The sequence below is a fragment of the Lipotes vexillifer genome, unplaced genomic scaffold, assembly GCF_000442215.2.
Source record: "Lipotes vexillifer unplaced genomic scaffold, Lipotes_vexillifer_v1.1 scaffold534, whole genome shotgun sequence".
Taxonomy (NCBI): domain Eukaryota; kingdom Metazoa; phylum Chordata; class Mammalia; order Artiodactyla; family Lipotidae; genus Lipotes; species Lipotes vexillifer.
In genome coordinates this window covers 595276-615461 of record NW_006787833.1, presented here as the reverse complement: position 1 = coordinate 615461, position 20186 = coordinate 595276, and the positions used below count along the sequence as shown (strand labels likewise).

The 20186-nt window shown below is 40.3% G+C and overlaps 1 protein-coding gene across 1 annotated transcript in view; it reads right to left on the bottom strand.

The window, feature by feature from the left end:
- Positions 1 to 7763, bottom strand: part of CUBN (cubilin) — a 273447-nt gene extending 265684 nt beyond the window's left edge. The window contains exons 1-6 of the mRNA XM_007460874.1: positions 7651 to 7763; positions 7137 to 7266; positions 5432 to 5527; positions 4845 to 4883; positions 1899 to 2000; positions 1144 to 1247 (exon numbers count right to left, since the gene is read on the bottom strand). Of these exons, the coding sequence (XP_007460936.1) occupies positions 1144 to 1247; positions 1899 to 2000; positions 4845 to 4883; positions 5432 to 5527; positions 7137 to 7266; positions 7651 to 7763 (584 nt within the window). The remainder of the gene's footprint in view (positions 1 to 1143; positions 1248 to 1898; positions 2001 to 4844; positions 4884 to 5431; positions 5528 to 7136; positions 7267 to 7650) is intronic.
- Positions 7764 to 20186: the final 12423 nt, after the last annotated feature.

Sequence of the window (20186 nt, the reverse complement as noted above, 5' to 3'; positions counted from 1 at the left end):
AGGGAAAGATAATGCCTAGAGGTTTGAGGGTTTTTTAAAGTGATTTTTAAGAAACTACAGAAACAGTTTGACATTGATCTGCCACACATTTTTGGACTTGATTATTTAACAAGATAGTGCATCAGCCAGTGTAGCTTTAAAGACCAATATTCCTAGAGTTTGATGGGAACATGGACGCATCGGGATGCCTAAGTCGGCTTCGTAAGGGAAGGGAAGTTTTCCTGCAGGAGGCGATGCCTGAGTGGAGCACGACAATGCTGCAGACGAGCCATGTGACAGAGCCAATCAGAAGAGAAGATGGGGGAGGCCTGACGATTGTGGTGAGGACCTGATGGCCAACTGAAGAAAGACAGTGAGCGCTAACCGTGTGAAGAAAACCTCGGTTCAATCTCTGCTCTGGTTACGGCTAACACTGCACTTAGCGCTTGAATGGAGATGTCCTGATGTGATCTCTCAGCTCTCTGCTCTTGTCGGGTGAAGGGGGCGGGCAGGGTCGGGCTGGTTTGGGGGGGGGGGGTGTCCCTCCCTCTTCTACGTAAGGCTCCTCAGTGGCTGCCGCTTTGATGCTGTGACTCCTACTAACCCTTCGGCCTCATCTTGCCCCGGGCCATCCTCACTCTACCCCAGCCATGGAGGCCTCCTTCCGTTCCTCAGAGATTCCAGAGAAAGGATTTCTTCATGGGGTGAGAGCTGAGGTCACACAAGCTTTCTTCCATCTAAGTAAATAGCTATGTGTATGTTCAATGAGCACCACGTGACTTCCCCAGGGAGCACCTAATTTTTCTGGTAATACAGATACTTAATCATCTTGGACACTTTTAACCAGGGGATGTCTTAGCCCTTCAAAAACACACCCTAATATTTTTTTTAAAAAAACAAAAAACCAGGCAAAAGTGACAGTTTTGAGCTAAAGCTTTAAGAGACTTTACATATTTCTGTTTAACTCTCTGGGGGCTTTTGACCTTGGCCATGAGAAGGACATTTCTCAGGCAGCTGGGACACCTCCAGCCCACACCTAAGAATGAGACCTGCAGACCAAACCGAAATGAGGTAGAGCCACTGTGGCTAATATGCAGACCTGTGAGTAGGAAAAATAAATACTTATTGGTTTAAAAAAAAAAAAAAGGAAAGAAAAAAAGTTACCTGTAACTTCCTGCTGTATTTATACACGTGGCTCCATTCTGGCAGCCCAAGGGTGTTCCTGAGTAAAGCTCACATTCGTTAACGTCAACGGAGCACAGAGGACCCTGCGTTCAGACAAAGAACAAAGTCAGGTGTCACAGGTCACAGAGGCATCCGGGGCCAGTCTTCACAGGATACGATGAAGGATTTAAACACGGACAGGAAAGAAATCCTCGGTCAAGCCAGATACATTAAAATTGAGACTGATCTCCAGTCATCCTTCCTCTGGAACTCAGGTATGGCCCAACAGAGACAAAGAGCTCTTCGCAGATCACACCAGTCACACGAGAAGAATCCTTATACAGGTTAACCCTCATTTCACTATGGAGCTCTGCCTGGGAATAGTCACATAATTTCTTTTTAATGCACATGTCAGGAACATTTTCATCATTAATAGAAAAGGGCAGGAAAATGTACAGGCTATATCAAGATTTGTTCAGTACTTTCAAGGCTGAACAATTTAAATTCATGCTAGCCAGAACAACATGTAGTATCCAATCCAGTGAACCCTCCTTAAGATGGCTTAGTATTCAGTGGGTGATAGAATCATGCCCGCCGCTGTTTGGATTTTGGCGTACATGGTGTCATTCATTCTGATTCAGGAGACCACAGAATCCTAGAAACCTTGGATGGAGAATTAAATATGTCTGAAGGACTCCAAGGAAACCACCGATGCTGACTCACCATCATTTTTAACCAAAGACCAAGTGACTCACCTTCCACTGTGAGGGACAGATACAAAAAAAGGAATCCTGGAGATTGAGGCAGGTTCCGCCGTGCTGGCACGGATTGCTGCTGCAGACCTTTCTGTCATGTGTCTAAAACAAAGACAGGATGGTCAGCGAGACAATCGTGCTTTCCGTGTTTCAGAGCAGGTATGTATATAAAACTACATTTTAGGGCTTCCCTGGTGGCGCAGTGGTTGAGAGTCTGCCTGCTAATGCAGGGGACACAGGTTCGAGTCCTGGTCCGGGGGGACCCCATGTGCCGCGGAGCAACTGGGCCCGTGGGCTACAATTGCTGAGCCTGCGCGTCTGGAGCCTGTGCTCCTCAACGGGAGAGGCCGCGACAGTGAGAGGCCCGCGCACCGCGATGAAGAGTGGCCCCCGCTCGCCGCAACTGGAGAAAGCCCTCATGCAGAAACGAAGACCCAACACAGCAAAAATAAATAAGTAAATTAATAAACTCCTACCCCCAACATAAAAAAAAAAAAAAACAAAACTACATTTTACTCCTGATCAATGGAGGGTCTTCCTCCAGACTTTGAATCCATTACTTAAATTCTTCTTCATACCAACTCTCTTATGAAAAAACAAAGCGTTTGATATCATCAGTCCTATTCATATTCCTTCACTATTAACATGCATTTAAACAGGGATGGGGTGAGGCATGAGTGGCAGGCAAGGGTTCTCACTCTACTCTTTGGAAAAGCATTGTTCACCTGACAAACGTACGTTGGTGGACACGGGTCAAGATTTCAGCTGTGGGAATCACATGGACATTTGTTCCGGTTCTTTTGCTGTTGTTCTTATCTTTGGTACCTCCAGATAAACATTTGAAATATGATCATCTTTTGCTGCCACCCCTCCTCCCCTGGGTTAAGATAACTGAACTCTTTTCACTCCAAGACCCTTTATTGGAAATGTGGCCTGTGGTTTAGATACACCCTCCAGTCTCGTGCTCACATGACTGCTTTCAGACCAGAGTCACAGACAGACCTGCCTTTGTCTATAGAACCTGGGGAATCTTACCCTATGTCAGCTACCAGTTCCAGTCTTGTAAGATTTGCAATGCCTTTGGGGGCAGAGGAAACTTCTTTAGAGAGGACAACTGGTTATGCAAGGAAAGCTATCCCGTTAATTTCACCTCATCTTTGTCTAATTCTGTTTTAAAAATTAAAGCAGGGGCAAATTATTCTTCACATTAAAAAAAAAAATCTGGTGACTCAGAGAGAAAATGAAGTCTGTTCCCTCCATTTGCAGATGAAACTGAGAGCAGACGATGGCAGGCTGACTCAGCACCATTTAGTGCAAAGCCCATTCTCTCTCCACCTTTGTAATAAGTCAGGTGCCCATACATTTGGGGGTCTCTTTCTGGGCTCTGTTTTCTTCCATTATTCTGTCTATCTTTGTGCCAGTACCACAATTAGCTCTGTTCATCACAGGATACTATTAAAAATTAACCACAAACTCACTTAGAGTTTTTTCTGGCATACAAGACAACACTGAGGATTGAAAACTCAAAAGCCCATGGGGGCCCAGCAGGAAATGGAATCCGCAAGCAGTCAGGAGGAAGACAATAGGGAACTCGGGGGACTGTGGTGCCCAGAGAGCACTTGCCCCATCCAAGGGCATGCAGGCACTTCCATTCCTAAATCATTAAAAACTCTTCCCGGGGGGATGGGCAGAGGGAAGACAGTCTGAGCTAATTGGACCATGGCCTCCAGTTCTTGACCTTTGGTGGGAATGAAGAAGCACTCTAGGAGACTGAAAACTCTCGTGCTGTGCCGTGTGCTCATTTTCAATTCCTCAACTACTCCATAAACAGATAAAGGCTGAAAGGGCAATTTACTACCAAAGGCAGCAAAAAGAATACATGAACTTGTTCACCAGATGTAGAACACCGAAGCAGAGGACAACATTTGAAGCGCAATCAAAAACAGACCAAGAACATTACAGCAGGGAGTCTTAACCTGGAATTCCCTTGCTTTTATTCAAAATTTAAAATATGGAGACCTTCCATGCATTTCTCTGTGTGGAAGCTTACAGCTCCCATGAAAGTCTCAAAAATGTCAGCTCCCTGCAAAAGGGATAAGAAGTCTAAAATTACAGGGACTAGTTTACAAGCATGTAATAAAGTTATGGAAGGTTTATTCTAATAAATTGTTCAGATGTAATTACCAGCAAATATACTTTTAAGAAGATTTGGAATATTTTGACTTCTAAGTTTAATGCTAGAGAAAATGTAAGGCCTTTGAAAACCGAGGCCTGGATGCCAGAATCGGCAAGTTGGGTGGTCACTAGCTGACCACCTTCAGCCTAAAGTTGCACGGTTAAAAAGTGCCAGCAGAAGAGGAAGAGCACACGAACGGCTAAACTTAGAGTCAGAGGACTTCACATGCCCCGTGACCTTCATCTCTCTGAGGCTCACTCTGCTTCATCTGTGTCCTGGGAAGCATGACTTGTGATGAGAATTAAATGAACTGATTTACAAAACGGAGAGTCACAGATGTAGAAAACAATAGAAAACAATCTTATGGTTACCAGGAGGAAAAGGTGGGGGGGAGGGATAAATTGGGAGACTGGGATTGACATAGACACACTACTACATAGAAAACAGGTAACTAATAAGGACCTACCAATAGAGCACAAGGAACTCTACTCAATACTCTGTAATGACCTATATGGGAAAAGAATCTAAAAAAAGAGTGGATATATGTATATGTATAACTGATTCACTTTGCTGTACAGCAGAGACTAACACAGCACTGTACATCAACCACACTCCAAAAAGTTTTCTTTAATTGTGATGAGAATTAAATCATGGGAAAAGCGAAGTCCTTGATATTGATTCTCCATCCACCTTAAGAATACCAGCTCCATCAATGATTCTAGTGTATTTTCAACGAAAGATGTTGGCTGTCTAGTAGTTACGGGACTTACCTGCTGTAACCTTTGAAATTTTCTCTCAAGATCCACGAGCTAGCAGTGGGGAGGAGAGAACATCCGTTAGCTGCTTCAAAGGCATGTCACATATAATGTCAGCCTGTGACATCTTTTCCTCATACCTTCTGCTGGGGACTTGCTTTATCTGTTTGTTCCTTTTCATATTGCCTTTTCCCTCCTCTTTTCTCTCCCCTCCAGGCTTCCCTTCCTTCCTACTCTCGTCCATGGCATGCTTTTTTTTTTTTTTTAAGAAGTACAACCCAATGATAAGTTGTTTCGTTGATTCTCTGTGCATGGTGACTCTGGGAATTTTCCTAAGTGACAGTGATCCATCCACCTTGTGCTATCAGCACGTGAGCAAAGCCGACTTACACCACAAGCTCTGGTCACAGAATTTCCAGCCACGGTCCATCACCACCTCTACCCCCGCTACTAGAGCTGGGTCATTTAACCGAAAAGCCCACGATCACAACACTACATTTCTAAAGAGGATACACATTTGGTGTATCTTCTGAAAAAGAGTTATTTACAAAGTTGAATTAAGGAGAACCCATTTGCTCTGAGGGTGTGGAGGTCAGACTCACCTTGGAATCGAGCTGGTGGATTTGACTGGAAATATTCTGAGGCAGAGCAGCTGCACCTCTTTTTAAGTTCGTAATATCATCTTTGTTTTCCTGGATCTAATTTTTAAACAGAGGAGAAGAAAAGGAGGAAGGGAACGCTGGTGAAGAAATCTCGTACGTAAGAAGAGCATCTGTAAAATCTGAGTACTGTTCTATTTTAAGCCCTGAGATCTTGCCCATTATTAGAAGAACCAGAACAACGCCACGTATAATAAACACTGGACTAAAATGGCCATGGCATAATTCCATTTACCCTTTCAGTGACAATATATCAAGGAATTTTCCATCTGCATATTTTCCCTTTAGAATGCATGTAAAGGGGCCTGGCTTGGAATGAGACTGTTCAGGTTTCAAATCTTGGCTCAGCCATTTAACGTATGTCCTTGGACATGTTGCGGCAGAGTTCCTCTACCTCCCTTACTGAAGGGGTAATCATAACGCCAACCTCATGGGGCAGCTGTGAGGGTTAGATGAGACAATGCACATAAAGTGCTGAGCACAGTGGATAGCCCATAATAAGCTCTAAATACCAACTTCTAACATTATGACTGGTAGGCCTACATCAAGTAGAAAATAATGAGCACTGAAAACATTCAATAAGACAGGAGAATAACTGGCCAATTCTGTTGTGTGGCAAAAGTAAACTGGTCACATCTACCACTTTCTATGGTCCCCCTCCATCCTCGGTCCCCTTGTAAAGAGGCCCCACTATCACCCTCTGCACCTTCTGTGGACTACAGTAAATAAGCCTACACAGCGAGCCACTTCCTGCTAGAATTATTACCTCTACCCCTCATTAACCCTAGGGCATTGTTCTTTCCAAGGACTTGTTTCACCTCCGATTATGTTCCCTGTGCTAAAGATTCAAAGTACAGATTAACATAGGCCTCTTTCTCACACCAGTTAGAATGGGCATCATCAGAAAATCTACAAACAACAAATGCTGGAGAGGGTGTGGAGAAAAGGGAACCCTCTTGCACTGTTGGTGGGAATGTAAATTCATCCAGCCACTATGGAGAACAGTATGGAGGTTCCTTAAAAAATGAAAAATAGAATTACCATATCACCCAGCAATCCCACTACTGGGCATATACCCTGAGAAAACCATAATTCAAAAAGACACATGCACCCCAATGTTCACTGCAGCACTATTTACAATAGCCAGGTCATGGAAGCAACCTAAATGCCCAATGACAGATGAATGGATAAAGAAGACGTGGTACATATATACAATGGAATATTACTCAGCCATAAGAAGGAACAAAATTGGGTCATTTATAGAGACATGGATGGAGCCAGAGACTGTCATACAGACTGAAGTATGTCAGAGAGAGAAAAACAAATATCATATATTAACTCATATATGTGGAATCTAGAAAAATGGTACAGATGAACCGGTTTGCAAGGCAGATATACAGACACAGATGTAGAGAACAAATGTATGGACACCAAGGGGGGAAAGTGGCAGGGGGTGGTGGTGGTGGTGGGATGAATTGTGAGATTGGGATTGACATGTATACACTGATGTGTATAAAATAGATAACTAATAAGAACCTGCTGTATAAAAAATAATAATAAAATACATTTTTTTAGAAAACCAAAAAACCCCATAGGCCTGTTCAGTCAAGTAACCATATACAAATTCAATGCATTTCCAGTGTATTACCTGATGTAAACATTCGCCAAGGTCTTCATCATTTAATTTAATTTTTCCCAGGGATCCAGTTCTAAATTCAATGTTTTGAGCTGATCCAGTAAGAAACACTAAATTTCCTCTCTCTGCAGTCATTCGAGGTCTGCATAATCCAAGCCAGAGAATGTATCGGTAATTATGGCATATAGTTTTTAAGTCTAAAGAACAAAGTTTCTCAGCGAATAACAGACTGCATACACCTTTGCTCTGTGGTCAACTCAACCAAATTCTCCCTGCTCATCTGCCATTTCTTTCTTTGCAAATTTCCTGGAGATATCTCCTAGTAATTGTATGCTTGCCTAATTTGCAAAATGATAAACGAAAAGTTTGTGTATAAAAAGATACTTCAATACAACTGTTTTTCCCTGTTTTTAACATCATTGTTTTCCTCAAGAAAAATTACACCTTTGCTTACCTGGTTATTTGTGAAAACTGATGAGGAACCACCCTAGTCCATCAGCAGAAAATAATGCATGTGTCTACTTACTGTTGGAGGTCAGTATTTCTTTTTCGTCTCTGCAGCGCAAGTCCTCCAGCTTCACCATATGATTCAGCAAATGTCAATAAAATAACCAAACTCCAAAGAAAAAGTGAGGACATCTTCCTCACCAACCTCCAAGGTTGTCAGGTAGGAGGGAGGCCTCTCTACCCAACTGAGTGTGGCAGTTTGGAGAAAGCAAACCAGGCAGATGTACTTTGACCAGTGGGATGTCCTGCAGTTTTCAGATCTTCCTTCTTTGCCCTAGAAGGCTACATTATTTCTTCTTCCTGAGGGATGTAAATGATCTTAGATCTTCAGGACTCTTCAACTTGTGAGAGGTCAAAATCTACTTCTAAGTGATGCACAACTTAATCATTATCTGTTTGACCTTTGAAATGGTAAGAAATTGCTTTGGAAACATCCACTAAAACAATTCTTGCTTAAGAAGTAGGCACCTTTCAAAAAATGCTTCTGGGAAAATTGGATATCCACATGCAAAAGGATAAAGTTGGACCCTGACTTTATATTATATAGAAAAATTAACTCAAAATGAACCAAATACCTAAATATAGGAGATAAAACCATAACATTCTTAGGAAAAAACATAGGAGGAAGCTTCATCACATTGGATTCCACAATGATTTCTTTGATGTGACTCCAAGAGCACAGCAACAAAAGAGAAAAAGAATAGATGAGTTGGAATGCTTCAAAATGAAAAACTTTTGTATATTAAAGGACACTATCAACAGAGTGAAAAGGCAACTCAAAGAATGGGAAAAAAATTGCAAATCATATATATGAGAAGAGGTTAATATGCAGAATATGTAAAGAACTCCTACAACTCTACAGCAGAAAACAAATAAAGCAATTAAGAAATGGGCAAAGAAAATCGACATTTCTTCAGAGGAGATATTCAAATAGCCAAACAACACATGAAACGATACCCAACATCACTAATCACCAGGGAAATACAAATCAGAACCACAATGAGACACCACTTCACACTCATAGGATGGCTACTATCAAACAAAAGCAGAAAATAGTTAAGTACTTGGTGAGGAGGTGAAAAAATCGGAACCCTTGTACAGTTGGTGAGCATGTAAAATGGTACAGTTACTGTAAAACAGTGGCAGTTGCTCAAAAAATTCAACATAGAATTGCCATATGATCCAGGAATTCTACTTCTGGGTATATACAGGAAAGAATGGAAAACAGGGACTCAAAGAGATATTTGTACAACTATGTTCATAGCAGCATTACAAGGAAGCAAGCCAAGTGTTCGCTGACCAATATGAATGGAAAAACAAAATGTGTTGCATGCATATCATGGAATATTATTCAGCCTCTTTTAAGAAGGAAGGAAACTCTGGCATATGTTACAACATGGATGAACCTTGAAGACAGTATGCTAAGTGAAATAAGCCAATCACAAAAGGGCAAATACTGCATGATTGCACTCATATGAAGAACCTAAAGACAGAAAGTAGAATGGTGGTCTCCAGAGATGCGGGGTAGGGAGAATGGTAAGTTATTGTTTAATGGGTACAGAGTTTCACTTTGGAAAGATGAAAAAAGTTCTGGAGATAGACAGTGGTGATGGTTGCACAACAATGTGAAGGTATGTAATACCACTGAACTTAAAAATTACTCCCTTAAATAGGCTCTGCAACTTGATATTATGGAGAGATGTAACACTGTTTTACACCTGTTCTATTCAACCACAAAAACAAAACTAGCAAAACCAGCTGGCAAGCTGCTATTTTCTTGAGGTGATACTGAAGTCAACTGATGAGTTTTTTGTTATTCCATTATTCGTTTTAAGAAACAGGTGTCATACCACAACATATTTCAAGTTGAATACATTTTTTTAAAGTTTCATTAGTTCAAGCTTTGTTTAGAAGCTTAACAGTTTGGTACGGGGGTGGAGGGAGATCCTGTCTTTGTGAAATATTTGTCAACTTTAAGAATAGGATAAAATAGGATGGGTTAGAATCCTCCAACACAAAGGACAATTCTAACTCTGAGCTTTGAACATAACAATTTTCATGATTCTATTTTCTTAAAGGTTACTTGCACTCAGCAAATTTGTTAAGCGCAATAAAAGATGTCTCCAGCATGATTTCAATAAGAACTTATTTTTTAAACAGAATTTTCCTGTGTTACTAATGTGTTTATTGTTAAACAAAGTAAAGATAATTTCTCTGCTCCCAATCTAGCCATCCAATTCCTAATTGTCCCTCATGCTAGAAGGAAAAGAAAGAAATATGCTTTCAAGGTCTGACTGACTTTGGAATGACGAGTTAGGGAATTTTACATCCAGCCCGCCTGCTCAACTCTAGCTGAGATCAATAGACAAGTCAGACAGTCTGCATGTGATTCGGTGGAAGCAATATAAAAATCAGTTGCTGTTTCCACACCATTATCACTCATCCTTTTTACCTGCCTTATTCGGAATTTCTTCAGCAAAGACAAATTAACATAGTTTTAGAATCCATGACCTCAGACTTAGAAGGTGAATATTCTCCTCTCTCCTTTTCCCAGAGTAAATGTTCTATTGACCTGAAACCCTGTCTTTCATTGGCTGGCAAAGCTCCCATTTCCTCCCTAATTCAGAATGCATTCCACAAAGATTCTTCATGTGCCCTTTACATATTAGCCATTCTACAAAATGGTAGGAATACAAAGTGGAATACGTTGCAGATGTTCCCCTCCAAAGTCAGGTCTAGGGAAGATCATTCACGTGGGTTCAAAATCCAGCTCCATCACTTTCTGACCATGTGGCCCTGTTTCTTCATCAGCAGAAAGATAATAATAACAGCACTGAAAGTATACAAAATGTTTAACACATCCGGTCTTTGGCATTTGATAAGTGTCCACTAAATGTAAACTGCGGTTATCACGTAAATAAGTATAACCCTCCTTCCTCTTCTACACTTGAACTTGGGTTTCTTAAAGTAAGAAATGATAGAAGAATCCACAGGTGATTTAAAAACCATGGGCACCAGGAATATCAGGGGTGTCTAATCTCCCCTTTTATGGAAGAGGATTCCAGAACAGAGACATGCATGGAGGACTTTGAGTGAGGAAGGGGACATCTGACCTGCAGCTGGGGATGTGAGGCAAAAGTAAACTGATGTCTGAGAACCAGGCAAGGTGGTGCCAGGAAGGAAGAACTCCCTACGGATGGGTCGAAAGCAAGATTAGATTTAAATCCTAGAGTCTCCAAGAGCAGGCAACCCAAAGGGAACAAACCCTTCCTCGAGATGGAGCTGAGAAAACAGAGAAAGGGAGGGTTTGCTCTAGGAGCTGCTCCATGGGAGGGGACCGAGTGTGACAGTACACCTAAGAAAGCCGTAATACACGGGTCTTTTTGCATTCATTAAAATAAAATTATTAATTCAGAACACTAATAATATCCATGATATTTACACATCTTAAGTTTGTCAAGAGGTCTGTTGCACTCTTGGTTTCCAGCCTTTGGCATCTACAACAAGGTGCATGCCAGTGTGTTTTGCTTTGTTGCAGATGTTACACATGGTACGTGGAGTTAGGGGTTTTTCTGCTTCTCCATCTGCATGGGCAGTGTGTTACTAATCAATAATGCATGGCCTGCTGACCTGTGCTCCCAACCCTGCCCCCTGGTGTCACCCTCCTCCCTCCTCTTCCTCCCAGCTTCTTAGCTCTTCTTACAGAAGTATCAGCTCCCTTCTCTTCCTCCTTCCCTCCTTACAGAAAAGAATCAGAATTATCTTCTCCTTTCTTCTTCCTTTAACTTTTCTAAGGCATCTTTGTACACCCCTTGCTTCTTCTGTACCATTCACCTCCTTTTTCTACTTGAATCCTCAGCTCCCACCATTTCTAATAATCCCCAACACAATGCACAAATGAAATTCATGAGTGATTCATAGTTCACAAAGGAAAATTCTGTGGTCATCAAAAGTATATATGAAAGTAAATTCCAGTATACTAGAAGTTCACACGAGGGAAATTGCTGGGTAAGAAGGCATCACTGTAATCAGAACATTGATAAGGACCAAAACAAAAACACAACAACAAAAGCAATAGAGAACAGAATTACCTCTGCCTGGGAAGGGCAATGCAGGCTTCCCAAGAGCCAGCTGAGTCTTACAGAATGTACAGGAGTTCTCCAGGCAAAGTAGGGGGATTGGGAGTCTCAGACAGAGAAAATGGTACATCCAAAGCTTTCCAATTACAAAAGAGCTAAACGTGGCTGCAACAGTGTGTGTTTGTGGGAGATGCAATTTTTTAAAGGGAAAGGAAGTCAGGTCCAGAAGGACCAGGAAATGTTATTTTAATGAGTTTAGATCTTATTTTATTTTTAAATAATGGAGAATTATGAGGGTATTTTAGATAGGAGGTCATGTTTGCATTTTACAAGCATCCCTGCAGAGCCAAGTGTCAGACCCAGAGGTAGTGAGGAAGTTGTGGTACAGCTAAGGTGTGACCTGGGGAGGCCTTGTTTGAGGCAGTGGCAGAGAGAGCAGGAGACAGTGAGAGAGGTATTTAGGAAACAGGATCTACAGAAAAATAGATTGGGGCAGTTACGAGAGAGGAGGGAAGTGATGCTCAGGTTCCTTGCTTGAGAAATGGGAAGGAAAGAGGTGTCAATAATTGAATAAGACAGAATAATTAAGGGAAGGAGGTTCTGGAGAAAAGGTAAGAGTTCAGATTTGGGTGCACAGAGATCTGAGGAATATTCACCTCCTCCCCACCCCGCCCCGCCCCCGCCCTGCCCCGCTGCCTGAAGGCCCCACTCTGCAAATGGTTTGGAAGATCCAGAGATGGCCTAGACCACAGCCCTGCTACTCGAAGTGTGGTCCATGGACCCAGCACAGACTTTACCCAGGAGCTTGTCAGAAATGCAAAAATCTCAGGTTCAACCTCAGACCTACAGAATCCACATCTACATTTTACAAAGACCCTCCATCCTGACCCAGGGGGTGAAGGCACCTTTACTCCAGAAGAGAGTCACATGGTCTCCACAAGTGCATCTGTATTTCTATTTTTCTATTTTTTCTTAGATTGGTCTTCTAATTTTTCATAACTTCCTTTTCTATTTCCTATTTCTTTATCTTCTTTTGTTCTACTGAGAAATCTTTGTTATTTATCTTCTAAAATGTATATTGATTTTTTTTTAATTTTTGGCATTATATTTTTAATTTCAAAAACTCATTCTTATTTCGTGTTGTAACATCTCCTCCTATTACTCTAAAAATATTATAGCTGCTTTTTGAAGTTTACTGCATGGTCTCTGATTTCTCTATGTTCTTCTTCTTCTGTTTGCTTGTTTAGATCTTTTTCTATTTCATATCAGAGGCTCTCCTCAGATACCTGTTTATCCTTATGTGTTCATTTAAATTTAAGAATAAGACACTAAAGAGTGGATGATAAGCTCTGTGTGATGGAAAGTGTTCGTAACTAGCAAACTTTATCATGGGTGGTTGAATGGCAAGCTGACAGTTCCATTGGGGGAACACCAACTGTCAATTTTTGAAGATATTTTTTCCCCTGGGGACATATAATTTCTTCAGAAAAAAAAAATACACCAGTTCTCTACTTGGATTAGGAAAGTTGCTGGAAATTTTAATGCTAAGTGTGGAGACTTTATTTAGCCCCTTGTTTTCCATCTTTTTTTCCAAATTCTTGGAAAGCACCTCAATTCTGTATTAATATCATCCCTATAATTTATTTCACATACCAAGGTTTATTTTTCATTCCTACTAGTTTCATCTAAATCCCATGGTTTTACAGTCTTAATAAGCATTTACTGCAGACATACGACATCCTCAACGATGAGGGAAATTCAAAGGAGTAAAAGTCATGACTTTCTCTGCTTGCAATAAAGGCATATGTACAAATCTAGAGCACTGTGGTACGGCAACATTATAAAGATGGGTAAGACACACGAGACAAAATGCATACTAACATGCTTTTAGGAAAACAGCATGAACCAAACTGAAAAAGAGGTCCTAAACCCAGTCTGGGCATACTGTAGTGGTTCTGCAAATCCAGGAGGGTCATTTTGGAGAGAGGTGGTTGGGTAAAGGTGGCAGCATTGATGAAGGGCCTTAAGTGGCCAGTTGAAGAATTTTGACTTAATTTTTTTATTTAATGGGGAGCTGCTCCTGTATTTTGAGTTAAATAATCCTTACGTGAAATTTCCAGTAGGGCAGCTGAACTTATCTGGAGGGCCGGATCAGTGGAGTCATGAGAATAGGGAGAGAGGGTTGACATGAAGAGGTGCCTTGGAGGAAGAATGGCAAGATTCTCATACCCTATATTCTAGCTCCCATCTCATTTTATAGCTTCAACGTGGCTTTGGTGCTTTCTGTGGTCCCTTTTCATTTTTACATCAGTTTAAAACAGAATACTGTAGAATTAATCTGTGTTTTTAGTCATTAATGGAAACATCTGTGAATATAATGATCTCTCTCAACCTTTATGACACTTAACCCATTCTCTTTTTCAGGGAACTCACATTGCTTGAAAGGTACATTTACATATGCCAATTTGTGTGATTTTCTACAAAATGTCTGAACAATACAATATTGTTCCAATTGTCTATTCATTTTCCATGAAGGATCACATAAAATAATTATGGAAATTGATGTAAGTTTAAAACTATTCATTTGCTCATTTCATGGAAAATGCATTACCTCCTAGTAAATTACCAAATCCACTACTGCAATAAACTGACCTTTTTGAATGCAGTGTGGTCTTGACTCAGGGAACACAATCCAGACGTTTGTTCTCCATGCTCATTACTACAATGAATGCAATTATCCTTGAGTAGAATGAAAAAGCATTATGGGTTAATCATTACCATTTGAATAATTCAGGTTTGGCAGAGATTTTCCTGAGGAGGTAGATCTTGTTATTCATTATTGAGAGTTTGGAGGACTTTTTTGCTTTTCTTTTTCAGATTTTTTTTTTAAGTACAATAATCCTTACATAAACAAAGAGGATATAATCAGAAAATTCATATCCAGAGGGAGGAAAGTAATAGAGGAACAGAGCTTCACATAAGGAACAGAGGTTGCTAATGGCATATATACAAACACACACACAGCGTCTGTGTACTGGGGAGTCTTGTGTCTTTGTGAGACAGAGACTGGTTATGGACAGAGCACACAGCAGAGGGCATACATTGCTAGAATTCATGGCTCCAAAAGCCAGGGGGGACACAATACAGCTTTCTCCACCTCCCACAGCTCAAGACCCCAGGACTCCAGTACTTCTGCTGGATGAATTCAAGCTTGATTTCCATGAAGGTGTGAAGCCATAAAGCGGAGGTTATCTTTGATGAGGACCACGGGTAAACCCACCTGACATCCCTTTCCAAGGTAACCTAAAAAGAACAAAATAAGTTTTCTACTCTGTGACTCCTAAAATTCCCTGAACAAGGCAATGAAGTGAAAGATTTAGACACCTTTCATACTATAATCAAAGAAAATGCCAGGTTGTATTAACACAATCATGGAAGTGATTGTAGCCATGTAGGGGCAAATAGTTGCTACTCTAACCTTTTGAAAAGGGGGAAATGCATCTTTGTAACGGTATTTTGTATTTGATGAGAGGAAGAGAGCAACTGAAAATTCACCACTGCAGGGATGAGGGGGAGGGAAGGAAGACGAGTTTAGGGATACCCTGAGAAAACCATAATTCAAAAAGGGACATGCACCCCAATGTTCACTGCAGCTCTATTCACAACAGCCAGGACACAGAACCAACCCAAGTGTCCATCAACAGACGAATGGCTAAAGAAGATGTGGCACATATATACAATGGAATATTACTCAGCCATAAAAAGAAACAAAACTGAGTTATTTGCAGTGAGGTGGATGGACCTAGAGACTGTCATAAAGAGTGAAGTAAGTCAGAAAGAGAAAAACAAATACTGTATGCTAACACATATATATGGACTCTAAAAAAAAAAAGGTACTGATGAAGCTAGTTGCAGGGCAGGAATAGAGACACAGACATAGAGAATGGATTTGAGGATACTGGGAGGGGGGAAGGGTAAGCTGGGACGAAGTGAGAGAGTAGCATGGACATATATACACTACCAAATGTAAAATAGATAGCTAGTGGGAAGCAGCCGCATAGCACAGGGAGATCAGCTCGATGACCTAGAGAGGTGGGATATGGAGGGTGGGAGGGAGGCTCAAGAGGGAGGGGATACGGGGATATATGTTTATGTATAGCTGTTTCACTTTGGTATACAACAGAAACTAACACAGTATTGTAAAGCAATTATACTCCAATAAAGATCTATTAAAAAAATAAAGAGAATGGTAAAATGAGGGGAAACAAAAGAGTTTAGGGATACTTGGCAGCTACAGAACTGCCTCTTGTGGTGAACTTCTAACTGGAGAGATACAAACAGAAGCAGTTCACAGAGGCATCTTTATCTGGTGATGGGAGGCTTTGCTTCACTGATGTGGCTGATGACAGGAGGAGTGTTTTAACAAGGCTGATGCCTTACAAAGGGCCATCATTCTCAGGGGGTGCATTAATTAAGTGCCACGCAGATCTGTGGGAACATATAAGGTGTTGTCATCAAGGGCAGGAAGAAGGCTGAGATGACCCCACTTCTCACTCTTACTCAGTGCCATTATTCTAAGATCTGTAAAAACCAACGCCTCGGTCCCTTTGTATTTTTCTTTTTTAAAATAGCGGCTTGGGCTATATTTATTATAGAAGTACTACTAAATCAGGCTCTGCCAACAATTCCTAAACTGTGTTTAGAGAAGGCATAAACAATCCCCTAGGAGTTACACACAATTGTGGTACTAAATACTTTTCTTATAACATCTAATGTGCTATTCTTGTTTAGGTGGACAGATAGAATTATTCCAGCAATTCCCCAAGTCATGAAAGACATAATGATTCTGCTACAATACTCAGCATATTCATAATCAAGTCAGATTAATTGGACAATTATTTATTAGGCACCCCCTGATCGTCAGCATCTGAGAGAGGCACCGAGGGGACAGAACTGGGTAGGATACAGCCTTTGTCCTGGAGGAAAAAAGTCTGGGGAAGAGATGATATTACACATGCCATCAGGATGCAAAAGAAGTAGGGACTTGAAAGCTAGATTACCTATGGTGGAGGTGGAATAGAGTATTGGTTTTGATAGAAAGAATACTTTTAATTATAAAAGTAATATAACTATATTACATTGAATGGAATATTCAAAGACTGGCTTCTTTCACTTAGCATAATGTTTTCAAGGTTCATCTATGTTGCAGCATGTATCAGTACTGCATCCTTTTTTATGACTGAATCTATTGTACGGATATACACATTTTGTTTATTCTTTCGTCAACTGATGAACACAATAGTCATTTCCCTTTTTGGCTATTATGAATAATGTTGCTATGAACATTCATGTACAAGTTTGTGTGTGGATATGTTTTCAGTTCTCTTTGGAATATGCCTAGGAGCATACTTGTTGGGTCACATAGTAACACAATGTTTTGAGGAACTGCCTGCCAAACTGTTTGTCAAAGGAGTTGCTCATTGCATATTTTATTGATTGGTTTCACAATCTTGTATTTCAGCATTGTCTTACCTTAACACATTTAATCTGCTTCCAGTTTCACTATGTTTAATATCTTCATTCCTATAAACTGCCATCCTTTTGAATTATATTATTAAGGCAGATTCCCATGGTGGGTCTTGTTTTTCCCATCTTTTACTTTCAACCTACTTAAATCATTTAATTTGGAGCAGGTTTCTTATCAAAGTATATAATTAAATGATGTTTTTTAATCCACTCTACCAATCTCTGTATTTTAATTACTGTATTTTGACCAACTATATTTAAGACATTTATTGATCTGGTAGAGCTTGTGTGCCATTTAATCATTTTTGTTTGTTTCCTCTGCTGCACATTCCTCTCTCTTTTCTTGCCTTCCTGTGGGTTACTTAAATATTTCTTAGGATTCCATCTTGATTTATTTGTAGTGGTTTTGAGTACATTTCTTTGCACAGTTTTTGCAGTGGTTGCTGCTCTGGGCATAACAATATACTGTACGTACATGACTTATCACAGTTGATTGCTATCAGCAACTTACCACTTTAAGTGAAAGGAAATCTCAGTTCCATTTAGGTTCCTTGAATTTCTCCACTTTTAAATATTATTGTCTTGAGCATTAGATGGTATTATAATTTTTGTTTCAATCATCAAATGTGATTTATAAAATTCATGAGAAGAAGCATAGTTTACTGTAAGTATCCATACTTCTGCCCTTTCCATTACTCTTTTTTCCTTCCTGATGCTCCAAGATGTCTTTATCATTTCATTTCTGTTTGAAGAACGTCCGATAGCCATTCTTTATGGGTAGGTTTCCTAGCAACAAACACTTTTAGTTTTGCTTTATTTGAGAATATCATTATTTCCCCTTCATTCCTGTGGGACAGCCTGGACACAGAACTTTCAGTTAACAGTTTCTTTCTTTCAGCACTTAAAAAATGTTGTGCCACCTCTTTCTAGCCCCCATGGTTTCTGATGAGAAATCTGCTGTCATTCAAATTGTGTTCTGCTATAGTAATGTGTCCCTTCTCTCTGGCTGCTTTAATTTTTTTCTTTGTCTTTAGTTTTCACATGTTTAATTATAAAGTGTCTTTGCATGGATTTCTTTCAGCCTATCCTGTTTGGGGTACACTCAGCTTGCTGAACCTGCATATTTATTCTTTGCTAAGTTTGAGATGTTTTCATCCATTCTTTCTTTGCACATTCATCCAGCTCTATTCTTTTTTCTCCTCTACTTCTTGGACTCCAAACATATGAATGTTGGCTCTTTATTACTGTCTCACAGGTCACTGAGTCTCATTTGTCCCCAGTCTTCTCTTCGTTATTCAGATTTACTAATTCTATTGCTTATTTTCAAGTTCACTGATTCTATCATCTGTCATTTTCGTTCTATTATAGAACCCATCCAATGAGTTTTCCATTTTGGCTATCGTATTTTTCAGTTATATAATTGCCTTTCTTTTTTTTTTTTTTTTAAACTGGGACAAAAATGCACACCATAGTGGGTTTTTTCTCAACGTTAAAAAAAAAAAAATCTTTGTTAATTATTTCCTTGGGGAGCCTTTCTATTTTTTGCTTCAAAAAATTTTGTAACTACTTGTTAAGGCATTTTTATGATGGCTGCTTTAAAATCTTTGTCAGATAAATCCAACACCTGGTTCATCCTGGAGGTGTCATCGGTTGGCTGTCTTTTCTTATTTGTTGCGATTTGCTTGGTTCTTGGTATGACAGGTGATTTTAGATTAGATCCTGGATATTTCGTCTATTATGTTAGAAGACTCTGGGTTCTATTTTAATCTTTTATTTTAGCAGGCAGTCACTATGTTTATGTTTAGCACGCAGACCCTGGCCTACTTTTTGGTCTATGATTCCAGTGGCAGTTTAAATTTCAGAGCCTTTGCAGTGTTAACTTGGTCTATCTGGTGCTGCTGGAGCTCCAAGTGGTCCTTGATGGTGTTACTTTAGGGGAAAGAAGTTTTCCCCAAGACGAGTCACCTGGTACCTCTAGGTTGGGAGAAGACAGCCCCCTGCCCATGGTGATGAAAACTTCTAGGTCAGTCGCTCCTGTGGCAGGATGCCCCTTGTCAGGGCTCCATGGTTGCTCAGTGTCTCTCAACAAGTGAGAGGAGGCTGGACCTGCCAGGGGAGTAATGCTTCCCCTGGACACTTGCCAGTGGGGATCCCTATAAAATGCCCTTGAGGGTTGTATCAGACTCACCTGGTGTTGTCAGCAGGACCCCTGTTCCATCCCGGGCTCCCTTATGTTGCTAGCTTGGTGGTCAGGAAACAACAAGCCTGGGTTACCTTCTTCTGTTGGGTGGGAGGTGATAAGACATCCTGTAACTATGCCCCCCCTCCAGTTTTGGGAGTACTTAGCTGGTTTGTTTTCTTCCTTACACCTTTCAGAGTTTTATTTCTGATGTCTCTTGCATTATTTTATAATCATCCTTATCCAGAATTGATAATTGTACTTATGAGGAAGGAGCAGGAAAAATGAGTCTTCCCTCTTGTCTGGACAAGTCAGAATACAGTATTTTTAAAAATTTATATCTGCACAGCTTCCCCAAAAGCCAAAACCCCAAGTTCTATCCTAGAATTATTTTTTAAATCATATATTCCAGACGAGTAAATTTGGCTATTCCTCTGTTAACAGAGGAAGTAGCAATAACACCAATTAAAGTGACTTAAAGACACTTTAAATTCCACAGTATGACAGCCTTTGGAATCTTCTATATCAATCCAGTATGGTGACTATATTCACTCATTTAACAAATATTTATTGAGTGCTTACTTTGCACCAGGTACTGTTTCAGTCACTGGGAATGTAGCAGGTAAAAAAAAAAAAAAAAAAAAAATTAAATCCCTGCCCTCCTGGAAGTTTACATTCTCTAAACCATGGAATATTTTTCATTTTAAACCAATTCAAATTATAGCAACTATCAAGCTTATTGTCTATTCATCTATAGGATGAGTTCTCAAA